The 23,502-nt window shown below is 34.2% G+C and overlaps 1 protein-coding gene across 3 annotated transcripts in view; it reads left to right on the top strand.

Moving 5' to 3' along the window:
• LOC105086197 (coiled-coil domain-containing protein 170-like) overlaps positions 1–23,502 on the top strand; it is a 36,044-nt gene that overhangs the window by 7,634 nt on the left and 4,908 nt on the right. For 2 of the 3 annotated variants that reach the window (XM_064486018.1, XM_031453859.2), the window contains exons 3-7: positions 2,955–3,083; positions 14,543–14,799; positions 17,686–17,833; positions 19,527–19,838; positions 20,795–20,995. In XM_064486018.1, the coding sequence (XP_064342088.1) occupies positions 2,955–3,083; positions 14,543–14,799; positions 17,686–17,833; positions 19,527–19,838; positions 20,795–20,995 (1,047 nt within the window). The remainder of the gene's footprint in view (positions 1–2,954; positions 3,084–14,542; positions 14,800–17,685; positions 17,834–19,526; positions 19,839–20,794; positions 20,996–23,502) is intronic. The other variant, XM_064486019.1, reaches the window with a different exon arrangement.

Below are 23,502 nucleotides of genomic sequence, written 5' to 3'. Positions count from 1 at the left end.
TGATATTATGGTATACTAAATAAGACATTGAACACAATTTAATCAATTTGCTCTTTTATTTTCAGAGACATTGTCAAGTTAATCATGCTTAGTTCATGGTACAGTATCACTTTTCTGTGCAAGGCACCTCTCACTTTATTTTTCCTCCATCACCTCCATTTCTTACCTCAGTTTGATGTTTTATGCATCTTTTAAAAATATGCAGTTTTGTTTTGTGTGTGGATTTTTAAAACATGTGTCATACATTATAAAATCTATACACAGATCAGGTCATAAAACAAATACCTATGAACCCACCACCTAGTTTCATAAAGCACTGTTAGTACCTTAGAATTTCCCTGTGTGTTCCTTACTAAATCCCTTTATTCCCACCTAAACTTCAAAATAGTAGGTATTTTGAGTTTTGTGTCATTCATTGCCTTCCTTCTCTTCCTTCTCTTTTATCACTCATGTGTAACCCCAATAAATATTAATTTTATCTGTTTTAAAAGTTTATTTAATGGAATTATACAGCTTTTGTCTTCTTCCGTTTCATGAGATTTGTGTTGATCTATGTATAATTTATTCAATAATTTTCATCATCTCGTAGTATTCTATTGTATGAATATACCATAAGTTATTTATCCATTAAACTTACTTGACATGTGGGTTGTTTTCAGTTCTTTGCTTTTTCAAATAGCATTGATAGTCTTTGCTTTCAATGGAAAGCTTACATTTATTGATATTACTGATTATTTGGGTGTATTTTTATCATCATACTATGTGTATTCTGTTTGTACCATTATTTTTGTTTCCTTTTCCCTCTTTCTCTCATGCTAAAAACTGATTGTTTTTGTTTTATTGTGTTGCATTTCTTTTTCCTCATTCCATTTTTCATTTTCTACTAGTTTAGAAGTTGTTTTAGTAGTTAGGTTAGCTATTTTAACATATATACTTAGCAAAGTTAACTGAAATCTATATGTTACTCTTGAGAAATCTGAATACTTTATAGTGCTTTAAACTACTTTTCTCTTCTCAATGTATATATTTTTTGGTCCTGCGTTGGGTCTATTCTTTATTTTCAGTCCCATAAATCACACTTTTAAAATTAATGCTTGTGTAAATATACCCACATATTTACTATTATTTTTTGTTCACTATTCTTTATTTTATCTCAGACTTTGTAAGTTCACTTTCTTTCCGTATGAAACACATCCTTTAGAATTTTCTTAAATGAGGACCTATTGGTAATAAATTTTTGTTTGGACTAAAATTTCTTTATTTTACTGTGAATCTTAAAAAATAATTTAATTCAGTATAAAAGTCTAGTTGGCAGTTACCTTATGCCCTTGATTTAAGAAATACTATTTTATCCACTATTATGAAATTTGAAAGTATGTTTCCAGCTAACCTATCCATAATATGAAGTGATATCAACTTTAAGATGCACCCTAGTTGCAGAGATGTGAAAATTTTTGCCTCTTAGACTCAATGAAAGATGATATATTTTTCTTAGTACATTACAGATATCGTCTTGCTATTTCTCAGCTTCTGCATTACTGTTGAGAAGTCACTCACTAATCTCATTGCTGTTTCATTGTAATTATCTGTCCTTTCTGTTATTCACTTTTTAGATACCTCTCTTTGATGTTCTGCAGTTTCATTATAAATGTGTAGGTAAAGAAATTCTTTTTATTTACTTTACTTTGGATTTGCTAGACAACTTAGATTGGTATCTTACAACAATTCTGTAAAATTCCCAAGCATTATTTCTTCAAATATTGCCTCTTCCTCATTCTCTAAAAATAAAGCCTCCTTGGATTCCAAATAGACATATGATAGACATTCTCATTTTATTCTCTCTGCCTTTAAACTCTTTCATCATTTATCTTTTTTTCTATATGCTTGATAATTTCTTTCATATTTGAGTTCACTCACTCTTCAGCTAGATCTAATTTGCTTTTTAATGTGTCCATTCAATTTTCAAATTAAAATTATTACACTTTTCATTTCTAAAAGCCTTATTTGGTTGTTTTTCCAATATGTTTATTCTTTGTGGCCTCTTGTGACTTATTCATATTTTCAGGGTTTTCTTTATTTCTTTAAACATTTAAACACAGTTATTTTGTATTCTCTTGTGCAAGTCTATGTTTGTAGTATCTTGGTAAGCATAAAATTCTAAAATCTGGTAACTTTAGGAAAATGTACTTTGCTCCTTTAATACATTAAGCACCATGTGATGTATTTATACACCTTATAGAGATTTAGATGAGTACATTTCCTTAGTTTCATTTGAATCATACAAACTTTGTTCTTAGCCAGTTATGCTAATTAAAAATTAAAACATTGCACACTCTTTTGACAATAGGAGGAGATATTATAATGCAGGCAAATCTCCCTAATTTTTACCCCCAATATAGGTGTGAAAGAAACATTAATCAAATTAATGTTGATTTGCTGAAATCAGATTTTTTAAAACATCAATTTGCATGATGATACAATGCATAGGAATTGATTTGTCACACAAAAAAAATAAAGTAAATACTGGTAGTTCAAGTTTCTATAAAGGTTTTATAAGATGTGAATTAAAATTTCCCCAGACATTTTATGTGTGTTTTCTTGGTTCCTGTACTCTCAGAAAGTATGTTTATTAGATGTGCTGCATTTACTTATGGCTAGTGTTATTGATTGTTAGGTAAGAATTTTTAGAAAAGTATTTTAGAAAAATTTTTTAGAAAAAAATTTTTTAGAAAATAGTTTTAGAAAAGAATTTTATAAAAAGCCTTATAGGTCAACATGTTACTTGCTATTTTCTTGAGTCCTATTTCATTTGTTGGGATAGCACCTCAAAATGAATATTTTAAAGTTGTATTCTATTTAGAGCTACATACTCAAGTTTGTATGGGCTAAAACATTGTGGGTTGTGATTTCTAGGGTATATGTTTAGTTAATTAATTCAAAATTTCTCTTTGTAGGCTTGTTTGGATCCACCTCTTAAAGTGGTTCCCACCAGGAATCCAGTCATGTACAACAAAAAGGCAGCTGACCCAGTCCATCCTGACCTTACTGGTTTGTTGGTGAAAAATAAGAATCTTTCAGCTGAGGTATATGGATTACCTGAAAATAAAACACAGTGGGAAATTATATCCTCTGTAGGGAGAGAAATATTCTGATAAAAGACTTAAAGTATTATCTGAACTCAGTTTTGCTTTTTTCTCAATATTGAACCCTTTTATCACTGAGGAGCACTGATGTAGACCCAAGTCTGTCTTTTGCCAGAGAAATCCTTTTGAAGATGGTACATAGTGCTTTTGAGTTACTGCTGAATGCTGTAGTGTTAGACCATTGCTTAGGAACTACCATGCTCAAAATGTTTGTAATAATAATAATTACAAAATGTATTAATAATAACAATTACACATATTAAGCATTTTTCAGTGGGAAGGATGATTTCCTACTTACAATATAGCACCAAATGGCGAATATCCACCAGTCTTATTAAATAACTTGAACCATCTGAGTTATATCAACAGATGAAAAAGAAAGAAACCGCATTTATAGGAAATGCCTTGACTTTTCCCTTGACACCCTGTGATGAGCTAGAGAGTGCTTGTAGGTGTTTTTTAGTTGAACCCAAGTACTGTCAGCGTATTTGTTGCCAGAGAAAGGAGTTCCAAAGGTCACTGACATTGTTAAAGGTAACATGATGTGACTCTTTGTCTGGATTGCCTCTGTGGTGACCTCTAAGTAAAATGTTCTGAACGCTTATATTCTGGGACATTGACCAGCCCTTTGAATGAGTAGCTGTCTCTGGGTCTGTATTGGTTTGCTTGGGCTGCCATAAGAAAGCACAATGGACTGGGTGGCTTAAATAACACGAATTTATTTTCTTACGATTCTGGAGGTCAGAAGTCCAAGATAAGATGTCAGCAGGGTTAGTTTCTTCTTCCTTTTTAATGTTTTCCCCAGCTCTATTGCCATATAACTGACATACAGCATCGTGTAAATTTAAGATGTACAACATGATGATTTGATGTATGTGTATATGTGTGTATGTATGTGTGTATATATATATCACAAAATGATTACCACAGTAAGGTTGCTTCATACGTCCATCACCTTACATAATTACTTGTGTGTGGTAAGAAGGTTGGTTTCTTCTGAGGTCTCTCTCTTTGGCTTGTAGGTGGCCATCTGTTCTCTGTCTTCACGTGGTCTTCCCTCTGTAACTGTGTCCAGATTTCCTTCCCTTATTAAGAACACCAGTCATACTGAATCAACCCACCCTAAAGATGATCTCATTTTAACTTGATTACCTTTTTAAAGACCCTATTTTCAAATACAATCACATTCTGGCAGTTAGGATTTCAACATACGAACTTTGAGGGGGTGCAACTCAGCCCATAAGAGTGGCTTTATTCCTTGAGGCCTCTTTTCACCCTGACTCCAGGTTTTATTTAAATAGATATAAATATATAGCTAGATAGATATGTAAACAAGCATATATTTCAATTTTTATGTGAATATTTTCCCTCTTTTAAGATAGAAAGATGAATAGAGATTAAGTGTAATTTATATAGTTACAATAAATCTTATGACACTTTGTAGAGATTTCTTAATTTGTCTTTTCTTTCAGAAAAATGTGATGCAAATCCCTGAAAACTGTAGCAGTTTTACTATGGGTAGTATTGTTCTTCTTGTCCACAGAATAACTTACTACTGGTACTTAAGAAGTTTGAGATTTTTTAATAATTTGGATTTGGGTTAGATTAGGGTTTATGTTTATGCCCAATTCACCAAATTGTAAAAAAAAAAAAAAAAAGACTTGTTTTAAACTTGTTTAAAGAAAATATGTAAGCTATTTTCAAGAATTTCAAAGTACTTTTTAAAGGCAGTTCTCTACATGTGCATAAAGCATTTGGTACCTATACATATTTTTAATCTGTTTTCCAAAGCAGATATTTAGAAGGCTATACAAGGTCTCATTTTGACTTGATTTTAGATACTATATACATTAAAAACTATTCCATAGCTCATATTGGCATTTTTTGAATTTAATAAAAATTAGTGACAGTTTAACTGCTAGTTTTTTTTTTTTTTTAAGAGCCTAGTGATTTCAACAGAATACCTTCAGCATGAGTCATCTTTCCCTTTTCCAATAACCTATTATTTAATCCTACAGGAACTCAATTGTCATGATGAGACAGTCTTTCTCTTCACTGCATGCATTTAAATTTTTTATAATTAACTTTATCTCTTTGTGGACATACAAAAATAATTATCATGTGTTTCTGTCCAATAATGGAGAAACAGGTGCAAGAGAGCTTTATTTAGGAAAAGCCAGGTATAGAAGGGATAAATATTCAGTTGGTGATTGTGTTGTCTAGTTTAGGCAATATGATACTGAGTTAAAATTCTTTCATAGTGCTAGATGGGCTGCTGTTGTAATAAATAGGAGTTAAACAACTTGTAAAAATGTTACTGATAATATATAATAAGCTCTGGTGTCTTCAACTTAAGATTAATGTGTTTTGTCAGTAGTTCTAGTGCGATTTTTATAGAAATTTTTATTTGTGAGGGCAACATGACTGTTTATGCAGATAAGATGTTTTCTTTCCCTTCTGTAGTAATAAGGCAAATAGTAGAAACCTGGTAGATATAGCCAGCTCTGGAGGGGGTGAAGGGAGGCAATATAAATTTTGCAACTAAAAGAAAATGAGAACCAGTTATTAACTTTAATTGGAATTTGTATTGAGATAATTATGGATTCATTTGCAGTTTTAAGAAATAATACAGAGAGATCCATTACAAGCTTTGCCCAATTTCTCCCAATAGTCAAATTTTGCAAATTATAGTATAACAGCCTAAATGTTAACATTGATATAATACAATCTACCAATATTATTCAGATTTCCTGAGTTTTACTTGTACTCTTGTGTGTGTTTGTATTAAGTTCTAAATAGTCGATCAAAATACTGATTAGTTTTAACACCACAAAGAGCCTTCCTTATTGCCATTTGATATCCACACTAACTTCTTTCCTCACCTTGATCTCTGGTAACCACTCATCTTCTCCATTTCTAAAATGTTGTCATTTTACTTTTTTTTTTTTTTTTTAATTTTAAGAGTACTGGGGATTGAACTCACGACCTTATGCATGCTAAGCACATGCTCTACCACTGAGCTACAACCTCCCCTCAAATGTCATTTTAAGGATATTGTATACTCACAGAGCTAAACACAGTGTTACCATATGACCCAGTGATCCCACTCCTAGGTGGATACACCAGAGAATTGGAAATATATTCACATAAAAACTTGTAAATGAATGTTCATTGTAGCATAATTCATAAAGCCAAAAAGTGGACACACCCAAATATTCATCAGTATATAAGCAAAATGTGGTATATTCATATAGTAGAATATTATCCAGCCATAAAGAGGAATCGAGTACTGATCCATGCTACAACATGGATGAACCTTTAAAATACGCTAAGTGAAAAGAAGGCAGTCATAAGAGGCAACATTGTAAGATTCCATTCATGTAAAATGTCCAGAATAGGCAAGTCCATAGAAACAGTGTAGATTAATGGTTGTCAGGGGCTAGAAGGAGCGGGGAGTGGGGAGTGACTACTGATGGGTATGGGGTTTCTTTAGGGGATACTGACAATGTTCTGAAATTAGATCATGGTGATTTTACACAAGCTGTGAATATACTAAAAACTGAATTGTATACTTTATTTTTATCATTATTGTGTTAGTATGTTACATTATGTCTTGTATTTTGGTGGGGGGGATTAGATTTATTTATTTTTAACAGAGGTACTAGAGATTGAACCCAGGACCTTGCGCATTCTGGGAACACAGTCTACCACTGAGCTGTACCCTCTGCCCTGAACTATATACTTTAAAGGATGAATTTTATGGCAAGTGAATTATGTCACAAGTTTCTCTACATCCTCACCAGCATTTGGTGTTGTCACTATTTTGTATTTTAGATAGAGTAATATCTGTGTAGTGGTATCTCATTGTGGCTTTAATTTGCATATCCCTAATGGCTGGTGATGTTGAACATATTTTTATGTGCCTATTTGCCATCCACATACTCTCTCCAGCAAAGTTTCTATTCAAATATTTTGCCCATTTTTTTCATCGGCTTGTTTTCTGAGAGTTTAGAGTTCTTTATATATTCTAGATTTAAGTCCTTTGTTGACAATCTTTATCAACAAGCTGTATCTGAGGTTTTCGGTGCCTGAATTTAGCTAGGTTCTGAACATATTTCTAGTTTGTTATGCCCAAATCCAGCATCAAACTTTTCAAAAATTGTGATTCTTTAACATGAAAAATACAGGTATACCTCATTTTATCGTGCTTCACTTTATTGCACTTTGCAGATAATGTGTTTTTTACAAGTTGAAGGTCTGTGGCCACCCTGCATTGAGCAAGTCTATCAGCATCATTTTTCCAACAGCATTTGCTCACTTTTATGACTCTGTGTCACGTTTTGGTAACTCTTCCAATATTTTAGACTCTTTCATTATTATTATATTTGTTGTGGTGATCTGTGATCAGTGATCTTTGATGTTACTATTGTCGTTTTGGGACACCATGAACTCTGCCTATATAAGACAGAGAGCTTAATTGATAAATGTTGTGCGAGTTCCCACTGCTCCACCCACCTGCCATTTCTCATCTCTCTCCCTCTCCTCAGGCCTCCCTATTTCCCAAGACACAACAGTATTAAAATTAGACCAGTTAATAACCTTACAATTACCTCTAAATGTTCAACTGTTAAGAGTACACTTTAAATCAAAACCTAGAAATGATTAAGCTTAGTGAGGAAGGCATGTTGAAAGCCAAGACAGGCTGAAATCTAGGTCTCTTGTGCTGAACTGTTACCAAGTTGTGAATGTAAAGGAAAAGTTCTTGAAGGAAATTAAAAGTGCTACTCAAGTGAACAGATGAATGATAAGAAAGTGAAACAGCCTTGTTGTCAATATGGAGAAAGTTCTCTTGATCTGGATAGAGGTCAAACCAGCCACAACATTCCCTTAAGCCAAAGCCTAATCCAGAGCAAGATCCTAACTCTCTTCAATTCTAGAAATGCTGAAAGGGGTGAGGAAGCTACAGAAGAAAAGTCTGAAGCTTGCAGAGATTGGTTCATGAGGTTTAAGGAAAAAGCCATCTCCACAACATAAAAGTGCAAGGTGATGAAGTAAGTGCTGATGTAGAAGCTGCAGTAAGTTATCCAGAAGATCTAGCTAAGAGCAAGATGAAGGTGACTAAACAGATTTTCATTGTAGACAAAACAGCCTCCTATTGGAAGAAGATGCCATTAGGACTTTCATAGCTATAGAGGAGAAATCAATGCCTGGTTTCAAAGCTTCAAAGGACAGGTTGACTCTCTTTTTAGAGCCCAGTACAGCTGGTGACTTTCAGTTGAAGCCAGTGATCGTTTACCATTCCCCAAATCTGAGGGCCCTTGAGAATTATGCTAAATCCACTTTCCCTGTGCTCTCTAGATGGAACAACAAAGCCTGGATGACAGCACTTTTGTTTACAACATGGTTTACTGAATATTTTTAACCCACTTTTGAGGCCTACTGCTCGGAAAAAATGATTAATTTCAAAATATTACTGTTCTTGGTCACCCAAGCATTCTGATGGAGATGTTCAGTAAGGTCAAGGTTGTTTTCATGCCTGCTAACACAACATCCATTCTGCAGCCCATGGATCAAGGAGTAATTTTGACTTTCAAGTCTTATTATTTATGAAATACATTTCATAAGGCTATTGCTTCCATACGATTCTGCTAATGAACCCGGGCAAAGGAAAACCTTCTGGAAAGGATTCACCATTCTAGATGCCATTAAGAACATTTGTAATTCATGGGAAGAGATCAAAACATCAAGATTAACAGGAGTTTGGAATAAGTTGATTTGAACCCTCATGAGTGACTTTGAGGGGTTTAGCAAGCTCGTCAGTGGAGGAAGTCCCTGCAGATGTTGTGGAAATAGCAAGAGAACTAGAATTAGAAGTGGAGCCTGATGATGTGACTGAACTGCTGCAATCTCATGATAAAACTTGAATGGATGAGGAGTTGTTTCTTATGGATGAGCAAAGAAAGTAGTTTCTTGAGATAGAATCCACTCCTGGTGAAGATGCTGTTAAGATTGTTGAAATGACAGCAAAGGATTTAGAATATTACATAAATGGTTGATAAAGCAGGGACAGGGTTTGAAAGAGTTTAGTCCAATTTTTGGAAAACTTCTGTGGGTAAAATGCTTTCAAAAAGCATTACATGCCCAGAGAGATTGTGGAAGGAGGAGTCAATCGATGTGGCAAATTTCATTGCTGTCTTATTTTAAGAAGTTACCACAGCCACTACCAGCTTCAGCAACCAGCACTCTGTTAAGTCAGCAACCATCAACATGGATGCAATTTCAGTTGCCTCCATCAGCAGAAAGATTATGACTCGCTGAAGGTTCAGATGATGGCTAGCATTTTTTAGCAATTAAGTGTTTTTAAATTAAGGAACATACATTATTCTTTTAGACAGTGCTATCACACACTTAATAGACTACAATATAGTGTAAATGTAACTTTTATATGCACTAGGAAACCAAAAAATTCATGTGGCTCACTTTATTGTGATATTTGCTTTATTTCAGTGGTCTGCAATATCTCTGAGGTATACCTGTAATGCAGGATTTAGATTTTTAAATCTTAGTTTGCAAATCACAGTTCATATGGAATAAGTAAATATTAGAACTGTCAAGCTCTCTGGAAGACTAATTGACAAAGTTTGGTCATTAAAAGGAAAATTAAGCTAGATCTAGAATCAATGTTGCGTGAGTCTGAGACTCATGCAATTTAGATACTTTTCAAGAAACCTGTTACCTAACATTATTTTAACAATACCCTAACAGTAAGATAACTAAAACAAGATCTTAAAACATAGTTCTTATATCATAGTACAGGGAAGTGGGACCCCTGCATCACACAACTCCAGGGGACATTCATTATTTATATGGTACCTTTTGGTGAACAGTAACCATTGCAGTGCAGAGAACCCCCTTACTTACTGGTTAAAATAATGAATAAAATGCTGAAGGATCTGAGCAATCACTGTGATTACTAGAAATTGTGATCCACTTGATAGGATAGAGTTTCAACGCAACATTTGTTGAGGTCCTGCCATGTGAAAAGTACTAAAGTAAGGCACTTGGGAGATGAGGATAGAAAAATTAAGTAATCACGATTCTCATCTACAAAAAAAAAAAATTAGAAAATGGGGAGACAGACATATACAGTAAAGGAAAATACCAGGTAAACTGTGAGCATAGGCTTCTTGGAGGCAGTGGCAGTTATGACGAACCTTGAAGGACATCGAGGACTTTACAGAGGTTGAAGACAGGGCTGAAGGACTGTATAAGTAGGTTCGAGCCAATGAAGTAGCTAGAATAACATGCTATAGTGAGTTTGTGGCTCATGGGGAATCATCCCAGGGTTTTGAGGAGGAGTGGTATTAGACGGTCTGAAACAACTGAGGACAGAATTGCTATCCTTTGCTTGTGTTCTTGGAACATTCTGTTCATACCACTGTTACTGTACCCATTATAGTATATTCTAATTATTTGTTTTCAAATTGGTCTCCCTGGTGAACTGGGAAATTTTTGAGCATTCCTAATCTTCTCAGGATCCCCAGAGCCTAGCACATGACTGGAACATAGAAGACAATAAAGGCTTGTTTTTGAATTAAGAATGGTTCAGAGAGTTGCTAGATTGGAGGTGGGAAGACCAAGTAGGATGTCTTACAACAAACAGTGCATGAGATGGACAATGAGGCCATGAAACAAGACAAAGGCATGGGAAGAAAGGGGTAGATGTGAAAGACACGTTAGAGGTAAAATGAACAGACTTGAGGGGTGAGATTTTTAAAAAGAGTGAATCAAAAATGACTATGATCTAATTAACATGTTTTTAAATGAATGAATTTAAATATAAATGGATTTTAAACTTGCTACTTTTAAAACATTTGATCTTTCTATTGAAAGATATTTTCTAAATACATCTTTCATAGTATATTTAACCCATTATTTTTAGTAAATTAATTTATGATTAAATAGATAGGTCTTAAAACAGGTTCTGATTTGCTATACGCAGACTTAGGGATGAAGCAAATCACACTCTTTGATAATAAGTAGAAACTGACAAATGAATGCCTCGGGAAGGAGTGGAAGTGCTCAAGAAATGCCATAAAAGAATAGCTCCTCTACACAAGGAGTGAAAGTTTCACTTGCGTGCAAAGTAAGAAGGGGGGGAAATCCGATCCTCCGGTTTAGTACAAGGTAGAAAGAATGAAAATGTTTCATTATTAACCAGTGATGCTGAATTCTCTTAACTAATCACTTCACTCTTTTTCTCTAGAGAAAATTTGCTAATTTTATTTCACTAATGGTTGTATTCTATTCTAGGAAGTTTTAGTTTAATAATGCTGTAATTTTTCTTAGAGAACTCCTGTTCTCACTACTTCATACTGCAAAACTGATTTCTCTTCAGAATTTTGCCGGAAATATCCTAAAAACCCAACTTCCCACTGTGAGCCATTTACCATTTCCATTTCCTATGTGGTAGAAGGTTGTAATTACCCTATGAGAATTGCTCAAGGGTCAAGACTATAGAGCAGCATTTAATATGCGTGTTTTGGGGAAAATGGAAGAATATTTTATAAAGAAGATTATTCCCGAGCTGGAAATTGAATTAAAAAGCAATCTAAATGATGAAGTCAATGCAACCCTGGAGGCTATGGGACTGACCATGAGAGTTTATTGAATCTTGAAGATTCTTCTTCACCCTGGGAAGCTTCATCTGGTTTCTGAACTATAAGATGCATTTTTTTAAAAAACCACATTTACCTCTTTTATGGTCATTTAAAGAAACACACACACACACACAACATAGTCTGTCACATCCAACTTAGCACTGTTCTTTAATACCAGCACTAGGAGTGCCTCCATGCAAGAGAAAAAGAAATCATAGTAGAAGAATGGAAAGAAGTAATCAGGAAGGGAGAGGAAAAGGAGTCTGCCAGTTTCCTGAAAGTCAAGAATCAGTCATGGAGTCACTGTGGAAAACAGAAACCACTCTACGTATTTCAAACAGAAAATGATTTAATACAGGGAATTATGTATACACGAAATGACTGGAAGGTCTGTGTGTGGGAACTGGAGCCAGCTTCGGATGAGTGAATTCAAAGACACGCCAATGTAGACGGGATCCTGAGGTTCAGAAATTACTGCTGCTGCCATTGAGCTTTTAGTGCACAGCCACAGCCACCTCTCAACTTCCACAAAGCTAGTAACTAGGTAATGGGGTGTTTTTTCCTGTCCCCCTCCTTGACTTTGCTTACTAGCAGAAACAGTAGTGGGGAAGATGGTCTCTTCTCCTTTGTTCTAAATTTCATGGGAACGCATCTCTTTGGTACAGCTCAGTTTACATATAGCATGGCTCTCAAAGTGTAGTTCTCTAGACCAGCAACATTAACATCACCTGGAAACTTGGTAGAAATCCAAATTCTCAGGCCGCAACTAGAAACTTTGGGGTTAGGTCTAGCAATCTGTTTTTTAAGAAGCCCTCCAGGTGATTCTGTAGCATGCTTAAGTTTGAGAAACCATTGGCCTAGAGGAATCCCACCCTCCACAAGGGAGTCTGGAAAAATAACAGTTTTATTTCTAGTTCTGTGGAACAAGAAGATACCACAGGGTTAGGAATGGATACCAAGTGCCAATGACCACATCTAGCAAAAAAGTATGCCCAGTGGTGTCAAATGCTTCAGTGACAGGTGGAGTATGGTGACAAATGAAAAGAATTGTTGAATCTGATATGAGATCATTGGTGACTTTAGAGAGAAATGTTTCCATGGTGAGGCATAAGGGATGAGAGACGGAAAAATATAAAAATTGAATTATGATGGATGAAGAATAAGCACAGAAGGTTCTTATCATTGGTGTGTCTGGGCAGTGAAATGGAGAAATGGGTGTTAGCTTGAGCTCAAATCTTTCACTTCATTTCTATGACCTTGTCTGTGCCCTCTGCCACCCTGCTCCATTTCAGACAGTTTAGTCAGTTCTGCAGCTAATTAAGGAAGTTTGTGGAGCTCTTTTTGTATGGCTTAATTTCCAGTTCTAAGGGAGCACAAACTTCAATTTAGTGTGTACTTATGTTTTAATATGTGCCAGATGCTATGATAGGCCCTTGATATATGTTATTTTTATTTCTTACAACCAGAATGTAAGGTGGGTAAGAAAATTTAACTGATTTGCCTTGGCCATAGTCTGTCTTACTCCTCCAAATTTTGAGGTCTTTTCACTCTTATATATTTTCTTTCTCTATAAATTGTCTGGCTTCACTAAAGTGTGTTTTTTCCAGTGGCAATATAGTTTTTAAAATACATAAAAGTATGTTTTGAGAACATATAAATTTCATTTCATTGTTTGAATTTCACAGACTTTTTTTTTTAGGACATATGGGAAAAAGCACCTTATACACATACTGGACAAAAATGTAGTTTAAAATGCTTGGGCTTCATACCTCCTTTGCTGCTGAGAATTACAGCATTTCTAATTAATGTAATTATTTTTCAGTAACAAAATATTCCTAATCTTTTTTCTGGTTATAAAGCTAACAATCTTTTACAGTGTCAAATCAGATGTGTCTTTTTCCCCCTTGTTCTTTTACTAGTTCATCAGGATCATACAGAGCCTATTAAGAAATTTGAACAAATTAGATTAAAAGTTAATTGACCCTTTAATGTTTGCAGTGCCTCAGTTTTCTTCAACTAGTGAACATTCTTACCTTATCAGATAAAAGAGCAGAGGTTTTTTTAGATGCTACCCAAAAATGAACAAATCAGCTCACAGCAGCTGTACCTCTTATAGCTCCAATCATTTTTGGTCTCTTCCTCCAATGGCAGCCTATGGTGTCTCTCTTGTGTCACTTCCCCTCTCTCACAAGCCATCACTCTTACTTCTCTTTACAGCTCTATGATCTCTTCTTTCCTTTATTTGTCTTAAATTTATTTATTTATTTATTTATCTCTCTATCTATCTATCTATTTATGCCTGGCTCTTTTTCCTGACTTCCATCTCCACTCACTTCTCTGATCAGCACAAGTAAGGGCAGGAACCAAGTAGAGTAAACATAGACTGTTCTTTAGAAGAGAGGCCTATGAACACACTCTCTTTAACAATCCATCATAAAATGAAACCAAAGTACCAAGGATTTCTTTTCTGCTAGGACTTTTAAAATGTATTATTTGAATAATTTAGTACAAGATCTAAACAACTTCAGCGCTGATGAGAATAAAATCACTTATTCCAAACCCTATGTGTCAATTCGGTATGATTTTTAAAATGTATTTAACATTGGAATCTACTATTAGATTTGAAAATCTTTATTGTAAATAATGTATAACTTAAATATCCATTATGATTTAAAATGATGATTTTCTAAAACCAAAATTATAAATGATTTTAAAATAACACTTTCCCTTTCTCATTAGCTAAGAAATCTTCAAAACAAACTTTTCATAAAAGAAACTTCATTACAAGAGATGAAGAGTGAGCTAGAAAGTTACAAAGAAAATAATGTGCAACAGTCATTCCAGATAATGTCCCTGAAAGATGATATCAAGGACCTAGAGGAACTTATTGCTTCTCTAACCAGAATTAAGTCTTTGAAAAACACCAATATTCAGAATCTTGAAAGAGGCAACTGGGATCTAACTGAAAGAATTCTAGAACTAGAAAACCTTCTAAGGTAGGGAATTTTCTAGTTTGTTTTCAAACATGTCACTTTTCATAAGCTTGTAAATATATGCAAACTCCAAAATCACAGAATTTAAATCTAGCAGAATTTCACATACCTGACTCAAAATTACATTTTTAAAAAATAATTTTATTGAGATACAATTTCCATTCCATTAAAATTCACCCTTTTACAGGATACATTCAGTAGTTTTTGGTATATTCACAAGATTGTGCAATAACACCACTCTCTAATTCCAGAATATTTTCATCATTACCTAAAGAAACCCCATGTCCATTAGCAGTTACTCCCCATTCCACCCTCTCTAGTCTCTGACAGCCACCAATCTACTTTCTCTCTGGACTTGCCTTTTCTGGACATTTCATATGAATGCAATCATATAATACATGGCCTCTGTGTTTGACTTCTTTCATTTAGCACAGTGTTTTCAAGACTAATCAATGTTTGTAGCATGAATTGGTACTTCATTACTTTTTATGGCTGAATAATATTCCATTATAAGGATATACCACATTTTGTTTATCCATCAGTTGATGGACATTGGGTTGTTACCTTTTGTAGGTGCTCTATGAATAATGCTGCTATCAACATTTTTGTATGAGCTTTTATATGACTGTATGTTTCATCTCTTTTGGGTATATGCCTTAGGGGTAGAATTGCTGAATCATAAATAACTCTATGTTTAACCTTTTGAGCTTATTTTTGAGGAAGTTCCAGGCTGTTTTCCAAGGCAGTTGCACCATTTTACATTCCCACCAACAATGTATAGGGATTCCAATTTCTCCACATCCTCACCAACACTTGTCATTTTTTTTATTATAGCATTCTTGTGGCTAGGAAGTTGTATTTCATGGTGATTTAATTTGCATTTTCATAATGACTAAAGCTATTGAGCATTTTTTCATGGGATTATTGGCTATTTGTGTATCTTCTTTGTAGAAATATCTATTCAGATTCTTTGTCCATTTTTAAATTGAGTTATTTGTCTTTTTATTGTTGAGTTGTTGTGTTCTTTACATATTCTGGGTACTAGACCCTTATCAGATATATGATAAAAGCACAACATTTTTAAATTTTAATGAAGTTTCTCTTTTTTTGTCATTTGTGTCTTTGGTGTTATATCTAGGAAACTATTGTCTAATCCACTATTATGAAGATTTACACATATGCTTTCTTTTAATAGTTATTGTTTTAGCAGTTAACTTTATGTCTATGATCCATTTTGACTAATTTTTGTATATGGTGTGAGTTAAGGAATCCAAATGCATTCTTTTTCATTTGAAGATCTACTAATTGTGCCAACACCACTTTTTGAAGAGACTTATTTCTTGTGTTGAGTTGTCTTGATAATCTTACTAAAAAAGAGAATTGACCATAAATGTATAGGTTTAATTGTGGACTCTCAATTCTATTCCATTGGTCTATATATCAATTCTTAGGCCAGTACCACACTGTTTTGATTACTGTAGCTTTGTAGTAAGTTTTGAAGTCTGAATCTTTTTCAAGATTGTTTTGGCTACTCTGGGTCCTTTCCTTTTCTCTATGAATTTTAAGATTGATTTGTCAACTTCTGTTAAAAAGGCAGCTAGGATTTGATAGGGATTGTATTGAATTTATAGCTCAGTTTGGGGGAGTACTGCCATCTTTTTTTTTGTCATCTTAATATTAAATCTTCCAATCCATGAATATGGGGCATCATTCCATTTATTTAGATCTTCAATTTCTTTCAACAGTATTTTGTAGTTTTTAGCATACATGTCATATTTCTTTTGTTAGATTTAGTTCTAAGTATTTTATTCTTTTTATGCATTGGAAATAGAACTGTTTCCTTAATTTCTTTTTTGGATCGTTCATTTTCAAGGAATAGAAATATAGTTGATTCTTGTATATTGATCTTATGTCCTGCAACCTTACTGAACTTATTTATTAGCTCCTATAGTTTTGTATTTATGTGTGTGTATGTGGATTCCTTAGGATTTTCTCTATATAAGACCATGTTATTTGCAAAGAGATTTGATTTTCCTTTCTAACTGGATGCTTTTAAGTATTGCAATTGGTAATCAAAATAAGAGCCAAATAATTAGCTGTTTGTATATTTGATAATAAAACATGTTTTTACATATGCTATTCTCTATTGCTGTATCATTATTTTTAATTCCTTTACCCCTCATGGAATCTCATTCAGGGATTCATTTGAGGAGCCCCTTCAGGTGTTACTAAAATAGGAGTACAGTTTTTCGTAATCCTTATCTTTCATCCCTTGTCCCTCAGTGTCCACAGGGATGGTCCCAGGACCCCTGAGGATACCAAAATCTGTAGATGCTAAGTCCCTTTTATAAATGGCATAGGATTTACATTTAACCTATGCACATCCTCCCAGGTACTTTAAATCATCTCTAAATTACTTATAGTATGTATTATGATGTAAATGCTATGTAAATAGTTGCTGATGTACAGCAAATTCAAGTTTTGCTTAAAAATTTTTTAAAAATATTTTCAATCCATGGTTGGTTGAATCTGCGGATCTGGAACCCACAAATACGGAGGGCCCACTGTACTTGCACCCACATGGAACCTCCTGATCATCACAATATTACCATAGTGACAGACAGGTATTTATATGCACATTTCCTCTCAAAAAGGATGGTTTCAAAATTGACCTCCCCCAGGACTTAACGCTGGATTGTTTTTCTCTCCATTTGTGTACCATTTCTCATCTCTCTCTAGAAATAATTGGTTAACTGCATAGCTCTTTTCATAAGAAATACATTTTTATGTGATATGTATATTTAAATATATTTTAAATGGAAGATATTTCTTTTTATTTTAATTATTGAAAATTGATTGACTTGGTCTTATGATATGGTTACCTGTCAGTATGTTACACAGGGTACATCTGGTTGAAAGAAAAAAGGCAGAGAGAAAACCAGACCATTTGGAGAAAAAGTTAGCAGGTGCTAACAGATTCACCCCTTATATAAATATGGAAGGACAAGAAGATTCCTTCAATAGTTTCAAAATGAAGGTGAGAATATACTTTGATTGATTTTTGAAGAAACCAGATTTTTATTACCTTGTCTTACTCCCGGAGATAATTGACAAATGTTGAGTGGCTCGTTGGTCCTCCTCTCTGGAGGGTCAGAGGAAGTAGTACAGCATAGTTGATGGGAAGCCTTTCTGAGATGTGGAGAGAAAGTGCACGAAGGATCTGAAGGTCTCTATGTTACCAAAGAAAAGGTTATAGGGAATGGAGCTGTGAGAGAGCTGGGAGAAGAGGTGGTATTTGGAGAGTGAAATATTGGAGTTTTAAATTTCCAGTATTGGTTAGTACCTGCTGCTGACAAAAATCTGGGCTTTGGGGTTGGGGTATAAGGGTTGAAGGAGGGTGTAGGTGAAAGTCATTGAAACTGAAGTGCAGGAGTCACAGAACTAAATTGGTGGATCATCTACCCCGGACACTGATGTCTAGAATTATGGCATGTGTTGGGTTTAGAAAGAAGAGGTAAAGCTGGTCCGTAGTAGACAGCAATTCTCAGGATGAGTAACAGTTTCATGGAAGAATGTTGGAGGAGGATGGGGGACAGACTATCGTCAAGAAAGTGGTAAAAGTCTATTTTGAAATCCTTAAGCTGTCATTGTTTATTATACAATCTGAATGTAAAACAAGGTCCATTGTGATCCAATTAATGTGAGGGCTTCCACGTCAAAAAATTCAGCAACTGCTTTCAGAGAAGTTTATAGTAATTTCAATTTTTAATCACCTCTTTCAAGTAATTCACAGTAACACTTCCCATTGTTTTTTCACTTCTCTGACCTATCTGCCACATCTCTGAAAAACTCTCCCACATCAGAGTCCATGTAGATCTGACTTTTTTTTTTTTTTACCATTGCTCTTTTATTCGCCCTTTTTTCCTAGACTTTTAGTGATACAAACCCATCATTATTTCAACAACTCTAGGTCCCCTTCTATTTCCCAGTTTCACATGACAGAAAACCCAGAAAATAAACATGTTTACTCAGCTTTCAGAGTTGAAGGTGGCAAGAAGGTGGAAAGAAGACTAGAATTTATAAAGACAGAATCTTCCTGGGAGCTGGGGGTGGGGAGGAGAAGTACAAGCATTATCTTTTATTTTTCTCCTGTTTATAATGAAAGTAGGGTGCTTATAAGGGAAAGGTTGGGCGAAAGAAATGTGAAGTCTTTTATTTATGCTTTTACATTATCAAAGCTGTTACTATTAAATGATGTTTTAGAATCATAATTAAGTCTTTATGAAAATATCCATTTCCCTGCCAATTTTTCACTTAATTGTATTAGCATTCACTTATGATCCTTGCCTGAATCAGTTATTTTGTTAGGAGAAGCAAAATGCTGAGTTTTAAAATTCTATCATGCTTTCTATACTTATTAGCTCAAAATTTTCTGTAAAGAGTTCCCCCATAAACTGGAGTGGTTTGGTTAGCTGCTTCTCTAAGCTAAATTTCCTATGTTCTCAAAACAGTTTCTCCATAACATCACTTTAATATCTCTTGATGTTCTAGTTTACTTTTTTGAGTATGCCCTTGTCTTTCTCATGACTCTGTAACTCTTTCTTTCTGTTGAGAGCTTTTTCTCCTGACGTTTTGTCTTATGACTATATTTAATATTTCAAAAAAAGGAAGTAGATGTCTCAATATTAAATTCCAAATGGGACATTTAACATGTGTGTTGACATATTTAGGATAAGGATGAAGGTATCCTAGTCAAGAACTTGGAGAGAGACATTTTTCACTCTGAAGGACCAAAAGATGGGCAGAAAATTTGGGATAAATGTCAACAAGATTTGAACCATAAGGAAAAAAAAATATGTGAGTTAGACAAACCTCCATATTCATTCAGCTGGGAAACTAAAACTGCACGATCCCACTACCAGAAATTCCTCAGTCGGTTGTCTACTCTTCCCAGCAACAGTGTTGAACCCATACCAGCCATGGAGGAAACTGTGAAAGAGAGCATTCAGGAAACTGGTGCTAATGGGCAATCTTGGAAGTCTGTAAGTATATATACTGATAGATGACTTACTCTTTCAGATTTGTTTAAGATGTGGATTTTGATATTAGCCGACTTCATAAACTCTGTCGCTCTGATTTTATTTTTATTACTGCAGTGATAAAAGGGAAGAGGATGTCCATTATCACAGTAGAGCTAGTGCAGTGTGTCAAGAGCAGAGGTCTGGTTTGAATCCCAGCTCTGCCACTGTCAGCTGTGTGCTCTTGGGCAGATTACTTCCTCTCTGTGCTTTCATTTCATTTGTAAATTTTGGCAGGAGCAGGGGTGGGGTAGGGGTTGGGGAAGCATAGTTCCTGTCCCACAGAGTGGTTTTAAGGATTAAATGGATTAATACATGACAAACGCTTAGTACATTTTCAGTGTAAGCTCAATGAATGCTGGCTTAAAATAGTGGTATGATGAGGAAAATGTTTCCATCATGATCAAACACTTGTCCGTTCAATCTGTGCATAAAAGTAATTGTCAAATCAGTCATTAGTTTGAATTTACTGGTCAAGTCTATCAAAAGATTGAACCAGCAAGTTTAAGTGGTATATCTCCTTGTTATGTCTAAATCATTTTGGTAAAAATTTCATGACTCTCCACCATAAAATTCAAATGAAGATAGGTATTGCTTAAATTCAATGTATTAGTAAAACCTGCTACTTAGTAGTCTTTATTGTACAGTTCCAAACTTTTTACACTCTGCTCTCTTAAAATCCATTATACAATTTTATTTCTCAGTACTCCCTAAAATGTCTTATTTTTATATATCAAACCTGTTTCTTTTTTTAAAAAACAGCTTATACATGTCAAGTCTTCCTAAAATCATCCCCATTCATCTATTTAGTAACTTAATGTTACTACAATGTCAGTATAAGTAGAACTTGCACATCGTTTTGAGATGAAATAGAAATCATGGACCATCAGGATGTCTTATCTGCTTTTTTTTCCCTGCAGAGAACTGAAGGCCTCCAGCAGGAAATTCAGATGCTCACTAAGCGACTGGAGAAGCTGTATCCTAAATGTGAAAAAACTGCTGGAGAATCATCCCAAACTGATGAAAAGTTTAAAGAACAAATAAAACCCTTGAAACGTCTGGAAGGAAAAACTGCTATTAATGACCTTTTTCAAGAGAGATTAGAATTGGACATGAACAAAGTAAGAATTTTTCTGAAGTATAAGGTGTTTCTTTGACAATGAAAATGATCATTATATTATCTAACGTTTAAAGCTGTTAATGCTATTTGTACTTTTCTTAATATTAGGAAAGAGGAAAATTTGCTACAAACTTTTAAAGTTTCTGATTTTATCAAAAAGCCTCTCTTTACTCCCTATCTCCCATTTATCTACTATACATGTTTGATATTTACTGTATGGGGATTTGTTAATGTTTTTCTTAATGTACTTTTTAAGAAGGATTCGAGGGAAAGGAACGCAAAGGAATGACTCTCTAAAGGTGGAATTTCAGGTGTACTGTGTCAGCTAGATATGATGGGTATTGGGAAGGGGCTGTTGATAAAACTCTTCAATAATCATCTTATAGATCATTAACTTCTCTATTTTCTGCTTTTCTGCATCTATAAGGAAAAAGTCAACCCTGAAAGTGGGGTGGGAATAGGTAGGATGCAGTATAATTCATTTTCAGGGAATTTTGATTCTATTTCACTACCTCTTCACAGAGTTGCCTGTCATACCCATACCTATGTTATACTATTTCTATAACTGCTATGCCCCAAAGCGTAAACTCATTCACTCTCTACTCTCTCAGTTTCTCATTCCATTCACTCATTCATCGATCCAACATGTTTTGATCATTCACCTTTTAAAAACTTCCAGCCCTTGATGCAGTAGTATTGACAACGTACTCAACAGAGTCCAAAGATGAATCCAGCGACTACCTCTGCTCTTGAATATGTAATTGATGATGATTCGTTTCCATTCAAATTTTAAAAATACTATATTGAATTTTAAGCATATACAAATAATACATGCTTTCCACAACCCTTGAATCCATGCTAAAAGTTTTGAAGAAAACAATCATAATCTTCTCCAACATTCTTTCTGCCTACTTCACCTCAGTAACCAGTGTGCCTATGTCTTCTACAACCATTGCCATGGTTATGGAAATATATGAGTACATACACGTAGGTGGTGGTATTTTTACAAAATTGGGACTGTACTAGTCAAAATACTCTTCTTACTTGGTAAGAAGTAAGTATGTTATGATCTTTCTTTAGGTCAAAAGATACAGTTTAAGTCATTCCTTTAAAAGCTGCATAGTATTCCACAGTGTGTATATATAACTTACATAATCGACCAATTCCTTATTAATGGACCACTGGTCATTCTTATTTCCACTTTTTATGCCACTACAAATAATGATGCAATAAGTATGTTTATACGTATATGTTTCTACATTGGTGCTTTCTCCCTCTATGGAGTTGGGTTCTAAATGTGGAAATACAGGACTACAATGTGTGAGTATTTTAAAGTTTAATATAAACTGTAAATTAGTAGTGTTTTAGAACTATTTTCATCTTTTCTACATCTATGCATTCTGTATGTTTCTCCTTCCTAATTATACGTGTTTTCACTTCCTCTCTTTCCTCTTTAACCAGGTTTGCCTGGGGCATCTGTTTTATCTTTCCAAAGAACCAATGGTTCTTTTAATAAATACATTTTACCAGTTTATTTTTGATGTATAAATAATGAAATATATGGTATCTTTATTTAAATCTACACTCCTAATTTATCTTTTTCCTTATGTAAATATACTTGTTTTGGGTTCTTTGTTTTAAATCATAAAAGCAGCAAGGGTTATACATATTCCTTTGTAGCTTGCCCAATACATTTTATTATTATTTATTATTTTATTGTTTGTTTTTTTGAGGGGTAATTAGGTTTATTTATCTATTTTTTAAATGAAGGTACTGGGAATTGAACCTAGGACTTCATGCATGCTAGGCATGTATTCTACCACTGAGCTATATCCCTCCCAATACATTTTAATATGAAGTGTTCTTTTACCATGTTTTATATATGTGTATAATTTTGCTGTTGATTTCTATTTCTTCTTTGATCTAAAGTTATGTAGATTTTTTATTGTTTACACTTATGCATATATATTATGCACATGTACATTAAAAAAAAATCAAATATACCAAAAGTCTCCCATTGAAAAGTAGTAGCCCCATTCTCTATCTCCACCTGTCCTCTTTCCCAGAGGGAACTACCTTTAACCCTTTTAGCTATTACTTCTATTAGTAAATTCTGTTTTCCTAAATAATTTGTTTATACTGCTATATCTTGAGTTATTTATTTTAGACATTATCTGTTGACATCCTATTATATGCTAGATGAAGATTTCTCTCTTTTATACCACTTTCCCACCTCCCCCTTCCATCTTCCCAATATGGTTATATCAATATTTTTAGCTAAATCCATAATCAGCGTTTACTTCACTATGACGCTAATGTTTACAAAATGCCAAATACTCTACTCTTGAGACCTTTCTTTTCTTGTAGTACATGTTATTATTCCTAGAGTTAATACTTTTCTTGTATTTTCATATATATAATTTTCAACATTCATTTATTAGTTTTCCCCCAGATACAACATCAGATGATTCTTTCCCATCCAAAGTCCTTAATTCTCTTGCTTCAGTC

The sequence above is a fragment of the Camelus dromedarius genome, chromosome 5, assembly GCF_036321535.1.
Source record: "Camelus dromedarius isolate mCamDro1 chromosome 5, mCamDro1.pat, whole genome shotgun sequence".
In the NCBI taxonomy this organism is placed as follows: Eukaryota; Metazoa; Chordata; class Mammalia; order Artiodactyla; family Camelidae; genus Camelus; species Camelus dromedarius.
This window is presented reverse-complemented; position numbering and strand designations above follow the sequence as displayed.